Raw genomic sequence first — 13,482 nt, 5'->3', positions numbered from 1 at the left:
TTACAAAGATTACAAACCGTTTATCAGATGGAATTTGGACTTGAATTGCTAGCACCAACGGGGGTCTAACGCCACCCTCTCCAATACCGTGGTCGGAAAGTCTGGTTGTCTTCCGCGTTTTTGGCAAACTATACCGAGAATTACTAAAGTTCAAGGATACCAAAGCTCAAAGGAAAATTTTAACCGGAAATTCTCATAAAATTTAAAGAATGCAATCCAAATTGCAATGGCAATATCGAAAGGTCCGATCCTTACAGTCGTATTTAATAAAGTCAATGTAGCGTTGGATTTGAGATAACTTACATATGGACAAAACATAAACTAACTTAGCCAGAAGTAATCCCACAAAATCCCTAATGTTTGTGTTCATCCATCTTTATTTAAAATTAAGCCCAATTTAAACAAAAATAGCCGAACGACACTTCATTATTACTTTCCGTTGTTAGACTTTGCTATCATTTTCACTTTAATATTACCAGGTAGCCCGTGGGAAACCCGTAATTGGCAAATGATTATCTTACAAATCGCGGTTTATGATGGAGAGACGAATTCATAAAGAAATGCCAATATCGTGTTTGGACAATGTTATAAACGGCATGTAATTGGTGGAAAAGATTAGCGTAATCCGGAGAATAAACTCGTATGTTAGCGATTTATAATATATATTCAGAAATGTGATAACCAATCAAATAGAAGTTCATTCCCACGGAAAAGCGGCTACCTTTTCTCGGACCTGCGGTACGTACCAGTGTTCTACTTCGAAATCCTCCCATTTAAACAAATATTAAGACAATATTTTCGTTTAATATTAGCGTAATATGCTGAAGATATAAGGTTCGCTGCAGCACATCGTCGTTACAATTCTTTTTAGTATGAGAATTGAACAAAAATTGGGTTTCAAACACTATTTACGTTTCCTTGTATAGAATATAGGAAGGCGCGGAGTCGTCAGCGTCCTTACCCACGATACAAATTAGTTTAGGCAGGATGTGGCGGGTTTCGATCATGATGAACTCCGTAAATCCACAGGCCTCGCGTAGCAATACCGTACCAATACGCCGTTGATGAAAACGTATAGGTATCAATGCCGAGAAATGGGAATATCCTTCCTATAATGACATCAGGAAGCGAAAGTCAGTTAGCGCCTGGGTGCACCTGAGCGTCTTTCCGCGTATTGATGACTTGTTCGTCAAAAAGTAATTGGTTTTCAACTACTACCTGTAGCATTTGCCAAATAAGAATAAAATATGTTCCAATAGCTGGAAATATTTATGCAAAATCTAATGTATGAAGATATAATTTTTTCAGTTGTTACATACATTGTTCCCTTTCAATGTCGAAAATATACATTCAAATCTCTGTGTCATTTTACTAGTCCAGTTCATAAAAAATGCGGGTTATTTTTTGCACAGATTCTGTGCAAAATACAAAGGGCTGTAGCAATCGCGGAGAAATGCGATAATTATCGAATAAAATTCGAAATTTAATTTGTAATATATATAATCGTACATTCGGATTTTTAAACTAAAACTTGTTAGTTAGCTTATGATAGTCGCAGTAAATTGTGTTTGAAAATTTACATGCGCTCCGCGCTGAAAACTAAAAGCTACAGAAGAAATGGCTCGGGAGCACGAGTCTACATTCAATAGATTACCGTATCTGCAAACACTCAGGCACTCGAAATCGGGGCAAACGGAAACAAATTTCGTTGTATAGCCTTGTATTTTTCTATTACTTTCCGCTGGAATTCAAAATCTATATGAATTCTAGTTTATAGTAAGACAGCATTATTATGAAGTTATACTTTCGTGATATGCAAACTGGCGACGATAGGGATATCGGACAACCTTTCATCAACGCGAAAACAAACTTGACAAATGCGAAAACAATCAGCGAAACAGACAATCAAGCATAGTTGCGCTTTAAATTTAAAACAATTCCATATGACCCAAAATGTTTTTCACACCATTACATCACAAACAATGACAAAGAGACTTGAGTTTTCGTCGACCTTAAATCAAAATAAGAGACAGTTTTCACGTTTTCTCAAGCACGTTTGCACTAACGATTTTACTTTTTGACACCCTGGCGCTAAGCCTTGGATACTAAAAACTAGACATCAAAAGCCCCATGTTCGACTCCTAAAATGCTCAAAGGCGCCATCATATTTTTGGCATCCTACTAAGCCGACACGCGCCATTAAATTTCATTTCATACCTGAAATTCAAGTAATCGTCGCTTTCACTGGATCACGGCAGAATTATTTTTCAAGCGCAAAAAAATATTTTCAACTGTCAAGCAGGGGATGACATAATTGTTTTCATTACAAAGATCACGCCAACACGTTTATAAAAATAGCTATCACAACACCGATTACCGAAGTACCACAAGCTTGGCAACTTTACAAGTTACTGTATCTCATTCAAATATTCCACCGTGAGATATTTTAGTTAGTAGGGTATGATTTAGAATTAATTGGATCCAAAGATTGCATATACATTTTTTGATTTAATAAAATCGCCATCAAGAAATTTTATTTCCCGAAGACGGAATGTATTTTCCCCACGCCAAAAATCGCGGTTTTAACACCCCGAAAACAAAAGGGATGACAGACTATGGCGTAAATATAAAAGATAGAACAAAAACATGGAAATCTTCTGATGGCCATTTGAACAAATTTGCACATTTTCATGCGTCACAAGTTTACTCAGTATAAATTTCCTGTTTTCTTCAGAATTACCAACCTCGGGAAATTCTAACCAATTTGAATCTCAAATGCGACCGCCGACACTTATCAGCAGGATACCCAGACAGCCGACTGATAAATTTATTGTACAATTCCAACTCAACAGTATTTATGTAACTTCCATACATGAAATATCCGAGAATTAAGTTCCTCGTGTCGCCGACACTTATTCACTATATTCCCACAAATTCAAAGTACACAAGGGCACATTCCTCAAAACCCAGTCAAAATATTTTTAACGAGACAGAGACAGCAAACACTTTACACAGATAGGAACAACCAAACCTCTCCTACAAAATATCACAAAGAATCTGTATAAGTCTGGGATTTTTAGTCAAGGGCTATGTTTATTTGTTTGACTTGAAATACATAGCAAGCTTGCATAATAAAGGGTATCTTGCAAGATAAATGATTGAGTATATGGCTCAAAGAGTCAGTTTCTAATCCAAACTAATAGTCCGAATGCCATTTTGGATTCTGTGCAAATTAAACTGAAGCATATGTTAGTGTGTATCTCACTGATATGAAAACGAAATGGAGAGTTGAACATGCTATTCATCTCTAGAGAAATTTATACTGAACCAATATTTTGACAAAGAAAAATATGAGTTTTCAACCTTGTTTGACTCATCCACTTCTACTTAATTCAACAATTGCAGTATAGACCCTCCATAGTCACCCAAGGCTAATTTGGGACTTCATTTTATGCAACTACCCACATTATCTATGAGAGCCACTGCCCAACCCATTCTCCTAATACAGCACAGAAGCCAAGAAATATTGACCACACATCAATGCTCGGTAGTGAATCGACAGTATACTTATCCCCAATAAATATCCATGCATTTTGTAATGTATCATCAACATCAATATCTTGACTAGAAACCTATATTGATAGTATAAATTAATCATAACATACTTTTCATATTCTTCATTATCTGCCAAACATCGCTTGTCCATGTGATATTCCCAATGTTTTCCATGTCGGCATGTTGTCAACATAACGATATCTTCTCCATTATGAATATGATAAAGAGCATTTCTTGTGCTTGAACCAATTCCATAAGTATACCTGGAAAATTTGGATAAAACTCTCACAAAATTTGATAAAGACGTGATATCAAATAATTGAGTGAACAACTAATTCTTCACATATTAGAATTTATAACTGAACGTGGCATTGATCGAAGTTATATCGAGTTTTCCAGTGCTAGATATACCAGTATGTTACGGTATTCAAAATGTTTAGAACAAGAGACAGGACGTCATTGGCAGCAAACTCTTGTTTCTTGAGTCTTTTTTTTATATAATTCAGAGGTCAACCGCATTAATTCAAAGTTTTAAGGAATATGAACTTTCATTCGAATGGATTTAAAATCCAAATTCAAAAACCCCTCAAATGCTGCAATGTTTAAGTGTCTGTGAACATTTAGCCCGCGACTTCAAATTTGAACATGAATGCCATATTATGACGCTCTCTTCTAACTTTCCATTACCGTAGATTGAATCATACTTAAAGAAATATAGGTCAATTTTAACTAATATTGAATTACCTCTTTCCTTTAAAAGTCAACAGGTATTTTCGTACTGGTGGAAAAAGATTTCTTTTCAAAAATCCAGCAACTCCCTGCTTTGCAGGATGTGTTTTGCCGAAGAGTGGCAGAGATATATCAAAGCCTTCGCGATAGCTTGCTTTGCTTAAACTTGCCTTTGCTAGAATAGCCTCCCCAATATCAAAATTTAAGTCTTCTAGATAATCTGGCCAAGTACCAGAATAAAGATTAAATATTAAATGATTTCGTCCATTATTCCAGTATTTTAAACGAGAAACTTTGGAACCTAACTTTTTTATATAGTCATCTGATAGTTTGTCTCTGTCTAGTGTGTCATATGCCAAAACAAATAGGCATGCCTTTTCAGGATTTTCCGTATAATACCGTGATGTTCGTATTGCATCAAGAATATTTCTGTAGTTTGCAGAGGTTTTTTCGCCATCTGGTTCTGGGTAGATATAAACTTTGAAGCCATTTGCGTGGCAGCGTTCAAAGTCAAAGCATGTGTCCATTCGACACTTTCGTCCCTTATAAACGCTTTTGTGTGTTCGTATGCTCTCCATAGGAGATTTGTAGTCATCGTCAGTGAACTCATCTTCTTGGTCCGCGAAGAATGTAAGTTTTGAAGAAACGCTATCATCTTCTGTGAGATGTGCCATTGACTTTTGGGGTAGAATGTCATCTGTTGCGTCCCGTTTAAATAACGGGACTGGCTGGTCAGAATTCCATGTAACAAACACCTGTGAAGCAACATACAAAAAATAAAGGTATAGAAACTAGTATAAATCCAGAAACAAGTAATATAACTAGAGCTGGGAATTTCATGGAAAACACTTTAATTGTTTACTGGGTAAAATTAACTGGCTAACCGCAGCGTGACGTTTCACATAATAATTTATAATTTTAGCTTGTTACGCCACAATGGTTACAAAGCAATTTTGCATGACTTTATCCCGGTATCGCTCAATATTATACACGAATCGAGATAGTTTCGTGATCGCTTTGCTGCAAGAGATATGCAGCGTGGGTAGGACATATGGAAGTATTTTAGTAAAACCTGATTCCGTTATTAAATGTCATTTATGTGACATAGTTTCAGTTTTTGATGTGCAAATTCTACTTTGAGATATATGAAGAAAAACAGCATCAACTACGCACTTGTTGATTGACATTGATTATACGATTTTGAAATAAAACCGTGAACACTATATTTTAACGAAAACTGATTCATAATTAATTATTATCAAATTCTCATGATCAGCGATCTTGGTACTTCAATTATTATTCACATTTATCCGGTCTTCACCAATACAGTTAGCGATATTCTTCTGAACTTAACGCCACAGGAGATCAGTTTGCGATGACGTAATCATTTTTAAAAAGAATTGTACATTATAAAGATAATTTGTACCGGAGATGTCAGTTACCAGTTAAAATAAATTGTAACCGTTCACCATCTATAGTCGGTTACCCGGCTAACTATTCCCAGCCCTAAATATAACATAAACTCACCTTTTGACTTCCATAATAAACAATGGTTACAGTAAAAAGTGAAAGTAGCAGTGCGATATATCTCTTCTTCGCCTGCATTTATATGCCGTGCCTTGGCGGCAGGGCAAGCATTTATCTGACAATTGTTGCACCACTCTTGATGTGCAATGTAAAATATCCTATATTGAAGCACTTTAGTTGCACAATTTTCTATCTTCAGGGTATAATATTGCGAAATATATTAAAAGCATCCGCAAATTAACATAAAAACATGGTGCCTAGAAAAATACAAACAAATAATTTTCAATCTAGCGCAACTTAAATTAATTTGATTCTAAGATGTTCTCAATATTTTACAAATGGCATATCATAAAACAATTGAGCTCAGCTATTCCTTGAATGATATAATATTAATATTCCTCTTACATTACCAGGAAATGCATAACAGTGACACATATCAAGTCAAAATTCTGAAAATTTTAAGAGTACGTTGAAAAAGGTGAATAATTTGTTTGAATTGACGCCCCCTCTTAAGGGGATTCTCTATCATTTCAGTTTCATCAACCGCTTTTAAAAATGATAATATATGAATAAACTTAGATTTACAGGTCATTTGGGCATAGTTAATGTAATATTAAGGAAATATCTGTGGGGCAAAGGGTCTGTAATCCCAACTTGACAGTTGAGAACTTCAATTTGACAAAAAGTACAGTTTCACTGGAGTCGAGAATAACTTTTTCGTAGTTCTCATACAACTGTACAAGCCATGCACAACTGTACCAGTCTGCCGGTAGCGAAGCATAGAAATAAGGGAGCTGGTATAGATTAGTACCACATGCACTTCTAGTTGGCCTAACTTAACAATTTTTGCATATGCCAATCCTAACCCCCACCTGACTACGTCACCGAAAAATTATGTCATTTCGACGTCACATTGACGTAATAACCCCACCACAAAGTATGCGGATGGTCGTCCAAAACGCGTACCAGACTGGATTCCATGGCAGATGCACGCCCGAGGGCGCTAGCGCTCAACAAAAATGCACGCGAGCGAATTCAATTCTGCACGCCGAAAATTTGCAATTGCTCACCAATATAAATCGGTTTAAATAGTTTTTAAATCAATAATCTAGTAATAGAAAGATGCCAAAAAATTATAACTTCACAATTGTCGACTAGTACTAGCTTGCAAGATTTGGCATGACCGAAAAATGCGAAGCAAAAAACCATATCGTGTTGAATGAGAAAGATCGCCTCCTCACCGTCGCTGGCCAGTTATGGCTTTGATTCAGCGTATTTTTTATACAATAATTTTACACGGATGTACTGAACAGTACCGGTATATAAAGTCGCACAAACACTCTCAAAATTAGTGACAATAATATAGAAATAATGTTTGGGGTCAAAGGTCAAACGTCCATTTTTGCTATGATTCAACATATTTTGTATCCAATACCGGTAATTTTACGCGGATGTATTGAAAGGTATCTTAGGTCGAAGTCAGTTTCACGCGGGCGCAGTTGTTTTGCACGCCGTGAGCTATAATTGCACGCCCGAAATTCGTATTTGCACGCGGGAATTTCTGATTGCACGCCCGATTTCTCGTTCAAAAAGGCCATGAAATCCAGACAGGAACGCGTAGACGATCACCCGAAATCTAGCAAGCTATTTCTCTCATTTTTCCGTCATGACGATCACGATAGGAGAGAGATCACCGTCGTTAGTGAAGTCCGGTGAGTTCGTTATCGGCGGCGCAGATGCCATTTCGGGCGATCGTAAATATACTTTGGCAAGCCCTATGACGTGTTTGTGACGTCGTATTGACGTAATTTTTGGATGGCATAGTCAGGTAGAGGTTAGGAATAACATATGCAAAATTTTGATACGCCAACTGGAAGTACTTGTGGTACTAAACTATACTAGACCCGAAATAAGTTGGTCTGTTGGTCAAGGTACGGATTAACTAAAATTATGTATATTATGCTATTTTAAACTTAATCAGTTAGTATTCTCTGTAACTCATGTCCTGAGCCTCTAGTTCAGTACTGCCTGGCTCCACAAAGCTTGAAGTAAATAATGGTCAAAGTTTGTCTATTGTTATCCATTATTCTGATACGCCAACTGAAAGTACTTGTGGTACTAAACTATACTAGAACCGAAATAAGTTGGTCTGTTGGTCAAGGTACGGATCAACGAAAATTATGTATATTATGCTATTTTAAACTTAATCAGTTAGTATTCTCTGTAACTCATGTCCTGAGCCTCTAGTTCAGTACTGCCTGGCTCCACAAAGCTTGAAGTAAATAATGGTCAAAGCTTGTCTATTGTTATCCAAGTCAAAGGATCTGAAGAATCAGCCTCCTGCCGCTTCACAGTTATTGCGTTATCGTGCATCTGTCTCATCAGTAATTATCGTGACCCATTTAAACGTTTGAGCCGACCATACAACCCCAACCAGTAAACGGCTCCCGCAGCAAAAAGCCGTCTGCAAACCAACTTTTTTTATTTTTTTATTTTAATCATAGGTTATCAATAAATTTATATTCAACAAGTTTAAGTGTTTTTTTTTTTTTTTTTTTTTTTTGCCAAATTCAATTCCAGAGTCAATATGGAATTATTTAATTATGTTTTTGAAGCCAATTAAATTTTCAGTTTTTGTTTTATATAATTTTATTTTTTTTTTGTTTTTTTGGAAACCAATTGCATGTATTGCGTTCCAATTACGGTAATTGAGGAAAATTAAAACAGTTGGATAAACAATTATTAATACATATCAAACCCAGTGATGATAATCCATTTTTCGTCATATATCCGTTTGTATTGAAGATTGTCCATATTTCGTCATAAATATAGCATTTTTATGTACATATATAATTAATTATTTTATATTAGCATGGAAAAAGAGAAGGTTTCAAAAAATTAGACAGAAAATTCAAAAACCTATCATGCTACTAGATTTTCATTTAATCTGTCTATGTTATGCAATCATTTATATAGTCAAACCTCCTAAATCAAGACAATCTCAATTTCTTCAACTCATTATCGATTTTTGTAGTACATCATCAACAATTTCGTCAGATAATATTCTTTGCCTATCAAAATCTGACATTAATCTGATTACACCCAGGAGTTTGCATTTAAAAATAGCTCGCAAGTTACATTGCATTTGGAATACATCATCATATTTGACACTATTCCTGAACTCCCATATGGCTGATTTTCCACATTGAATGATTAATGATACCACTTCACTATGAATATTATTAGCAATAATTATGTCACAATTGATTTCCCTTACATTGCACCACTGCCAAAAGTCAATTATCCAATCACAATAACAAAATAAATGTATACAGGTTTCTTCATTTTCATTACAAAATACACATTGTCCATTCTCATCATCAAACCAATATTTTAATTTGTCCCCCGTAGGTAAACCATTATGTAAAATTTTCCAACTTAGAATTTTATATTTATTTGAGAGTTTATATTGCCAAATATTTGACCAGTCTATAGGAATATTCAAATTTAATTTTTGTGTAATGTACATATCATGCCGTGTAGCAATTTCTGTGATTTTCCTTATTTTCAATAAACTACTTATTTTTTTGGTGGATAAATTGGAGTTCATATATCTATCGATTCCAAGTCTGTTTTCGGGTAAATTATGATTTCTCGATAGAATTTCTTTCCAGCTAATAGGTAGATTGCCCCAAACCTGTTGGATTTCACTAGAGCATCTATTTAAATAAAAGAGCTTTCTTCTGTGATCCCCAATTTGATCAATAGAATATATTCTATTTGTTAAATAATGCACAGTGTTATCTACAATATCAGCCACAGAAATGACTTTTGCTTGTATCCATTTGGACGAAAATCTAAAATTTTGCTCTGAGATTAAGGGATTGTACCATAAAATTTCATTTTTTACCTCTGTAATATTAAAGGGATGATTTCTCTCCAACTTAATATCCTTGAATGAATTGATAATGGCGGTATAAAAATTAGGTATGGTAGTTACTTTGTCAAATTGGACTTTCAAATACAGACATTCCAAATTATCTTTGGACAAAATATTACAATAATTGTTAATAAAATAATTGGCTCTTTTACTCCATGGCCTACTCTCGTTTTTGAGGATTTTAAAAATCCATTTGACCTGAAGAGCTTTTATTTGGCTCCTGAGGTCTAACATATTCAAACCTCCGGATGTGAAAATATTAGATGTAATTTGTCTTGACACTAGTTGAGTTTTATTATTCCAAATGAATTTCCATATTATAGATTCTAATTTTCGAACGAAGTTTCCTGGCATAATTTCAAAATTGGCAATGTGCCACACTTTGGATAACATTAATGATTTGACAATAATAATTTTTCCTATCATTGATAACTTCCGTCCCTGCCATAAATTTACTACATTTTGAATTGAGTTAATGATTTTCAACCAGTTTTTATCTCTTGATACAACATTGTTTCCTATATAAGCTCCTAGAATTTTAAGCTCTTCTTGAATTTGAATACCCTTGTATGAAGGTCCTAAGTTTAGCCGTTTTGCTGACCCACACAACATTATGTTGCATTTTGGAATATTTATTCTCAAGCCTGTAGCTTTTTCAAATTCTGCCATTAATTTTAATACTTCATCTATGGAGGATAAACTTTCTACTGTGACAATAGTGTCATCCGCAAAACCTTTATATTTCTCTCTATCTCCTGCACAATTTTGAAAACCTATTATTGCTCTATTGTATCTGATGCTGGATGCTAACAATTCGGACATTATAATATATAAAAGTGGGGCAAGGGGGCAACCTTGTCTAACTCCTCGTGTTATACTGAATTGCTTTGATAAAAATCCATTTGTTATGATTTTTGCATTGGTGTTGTTAAATAGGGTATTGACCCATCGAATGAAATAATTACCAAAATTAACTTTTTTTAATATTCTTAGTAACAAAACTCTATCAACAGTATCGTAAGCCTTTTCTTGGTCTATACTAAAAATTATTAACGGTTGGTTTTGTTTATTCGCCCAAAAAATGTCATCTCTTATTGTTAATAAATTTTCATGAATCGTTCTTCCTTCAATAAATCCTGTTTGGTCATGATTTATTATATCAGGCAGTACTGCTTTCATTCTCAAAGCTAAAACTTTTGCGATTAATTTATATTCGAAATTAAGTAGAGTAATAGGTCTCCAATTTTTTATATCATTTTTATCTCCTTTTTTATAAAGTAAAGTTATTACACCAAGACTTGTGTTCTGAGACAGACATGATTGTTTATGATAACTATTATAGATTAGTAAGAGAATTGGGCGCAATTGTTTCCAAAATTTGACATAAAACTCTTTTGTTAAACCATCTAGGCCGGGGGATTTATTTAACTTCATTTGTTTGAACGCATTTTCCAATTCCTCTTCTGTTAATTCGTTATCCATTTCTTGTTTTTGCTCTTCTGACACTTTTTGCTGATAATTATTTAATAAATAATTTTGAATATTAACGTCCAAATTTTCATCACTTTGATACAGATTTTTATAAAATTGTACCTGTTCTTCCTGAATTTCTTTACATGTATAAACTAAAGAGTTGTCAGATTTCCTCAAAGATTTGAACATTTTTGCTTTACCTTTAGATTTCTCTAAATTCAAAAAATATTTATTCGATTTTTCCCCTTTTTCCGCCCAATTAACTCTAGCCCTAATTATTGCCCCCTTGGATTTTTGTTCATAATACTCCTTAATTTCTAATTCTGTATCATGTATTGCTTGAAGAGTGTCCTCATCCTCTATATTATCTTGCATTTCCCTGTATGCTTCTCTATATTTTACTAGTAATTTATCTTCCCTTTGATTATCTGATTCTTTTTTTATTTTACTACAATGGATTGCCCATATTTTTATTTTGGATTTACATGTGTCCCAAAAAGCTCCTTTTTCTGCATCATCCAAGTTACATAATTTAAAATGCCATGCCTGTAGTATTGATTCAATTCCCAGGATAAAATACTCAAATTCAATCAGTTGTGCATTAAATTTCCAATAACCCGGTCCTCTTTTTACATTTTTAAAGGATGAAGTAACAATTTGAAATGGATAGTGGTCAGAAAAGGTGGCCATTTCAACATCTGTTCTAATAACATTATAGATTTGATTTGAAGATAAATACCATCTATCTAAACGACTCTGGGCCATTCGCGAACAGCCTCTTTTTTGTTTCCATGTATATACTTTAGAATTTAAATTTAAATGACGCCAAATATCAACAAGATTCCATTTATCTATAATTTCCTCCAATTTTACAATACTATTATCTCTTCTGAAATTTTGTTCCGGGTATTTATCTAGTTTATCTAACACGCAATTAAAGTCACCTCCCAGCCAAATTTGATATAGTGGAGTTGTTAACAAACTTATATAAAATTCAATTTTACTATCAATAAACTCAAAAAATTCTTTTCTATCCCTACAAGAATTTGGTGCATATATATTTATTAACATATGGAGAGATTCAGATGATTGCCAAGTCAAAATTATATATCTACCATTTATGTCAATTTCTTTAATAAATAATTCTGAATCCATTTTACTTGAAAATAAAATTGCTACACCACATGTTATATTAGAACTTACGGACCAAAATGCGTTATTCCCCCATTCCTTTGTCCATTCGTCTGCTTCTTCATCTGACCCACAATGCGTTTCTTGCAGGCAAATTATGTCTGATTTTCCCCTTTTTAAAAATTCAAAAATTGATTTTCGTTTAGCCATGTTTCGAATTCCCTTAACGTTATAAGTTAAAACCTTTACTCCCTCTTTAAAATGCATGATGTGTATCCTGTATGAAGAAAAAGAAAACTATGATAATATCTCCCTATGAAAGCAAAAATACTTCACTTCTAATACGAGCTAATGTGGGCTATCAAATTGCATGTATCAGTGTAGTTGAGTTTCAACTCCCAGTTTTATCCAATGCATGTTGGTATTTTTTTACATGCTTCTTGGCTATTGGAGGGCTGTCGTCTGTCGCCCTTTTTAGCTTTGGTTCTCTAAGTGTCACATATTCGTTTATATTTTCGATGACTACTTCCGCTCCTGTTGCACTAAGATGCATCATATCATCTAAATAATAGCTGTCCATGATTTTTTCTTCTGAGAAAGAATCTGGTTTTGGGACAAATACTACTCCTTGTTTCAGTGCTTCTTTTTCAAGTTGTTTGTTAATCCTGTCACAACCATATTTACCAGCACTTCTTCCATGAATTGGTATGATGCCACAGATATAAACATTGTCACTATATTCCCTTGCTTTGTGTATCATTTCCCGTATATCTTGTTTAATTTCGTCGTCTGTTTTATGGGTATCGTTTGTACCTGCATAAACAACAATTTTTCCAAATTTCCTTTGTTCATTTTCTATTTCGAAGGTTATGCGTTCAAAAGTTCCTCCTGAGTAAGTTCTTTTTATAATCTTTTTGTTTTTAATTTTTCTTTGCATGTGCGCCATCTGGGAGTCACCAATGAGTAGAATTTCATTCTTGTTCTCCGACTGGTTGTTGGCTGTTAACATATTTTCAGTTTCAGTGGCTTCCATTGATGAGTCTGGTTTATTCTCGGCGCTCTTGTCCTTCCTGGGATTTATCTTCGCAACATTGCTATTTGCTGACCTAGTATCTATTGTGGTATTT

At 34.3% G+C, this 13,482-nt stretch overlaps 1 protein-coding gene across 1 annotated transcript in view; it reads right to left on the bottom strand.

Moving 5' to 3' along the window:
• LOC120335452 (exostosin-1b-like) overlaps nucleotides 1–6,091 on the bottom strand; it is a 28,344-nt gene extending 22,253 nt beyond the window's left edge. The window contains exons 1-3 of the mRNA XM_039402953.2: nucleotides 5,812–6,091; nucleotides 4,300–5,039; nucleotides 3,666–3,818 (exon numbers count right to left, since the gene is read on the bottom strand). Of these exons, the coding sequence (XP_039258887.2) occupies nucleotides 3,666–3,818; nucleotides 4,300–5,039; nucleotides 5,812–5,889 (971 nt within the window). The 5' untranslated portion in view covers nucleotides 5,890–6,091. The remainder of the gene's footprint in view (nucleotides 1–3,665; nucleotides 3,819–4,299; nucleotides 5,040–5,811) is intronic.
• Nucleotides 6,092–13,482: the final 7,391 nt, after the last annotated feature.

This window comes from Styela clava, chromosome 2 (assembly GCF_964204865.1).
Source record: "Styela clava chromosome 2, kaStyClav1.hap1.2, whole genome shotgun sequence".
Lineage (NCBI taxonomy): Eukaryota > Metazoa > Chordata > Ascidiacea > Stolidobranchia > Styelidae > Styela > Styela clava.
Note: the sequence above shows the minus strand (reverse complement) of the source record. Positions and strands in the feature narration are given on the sequence as shown.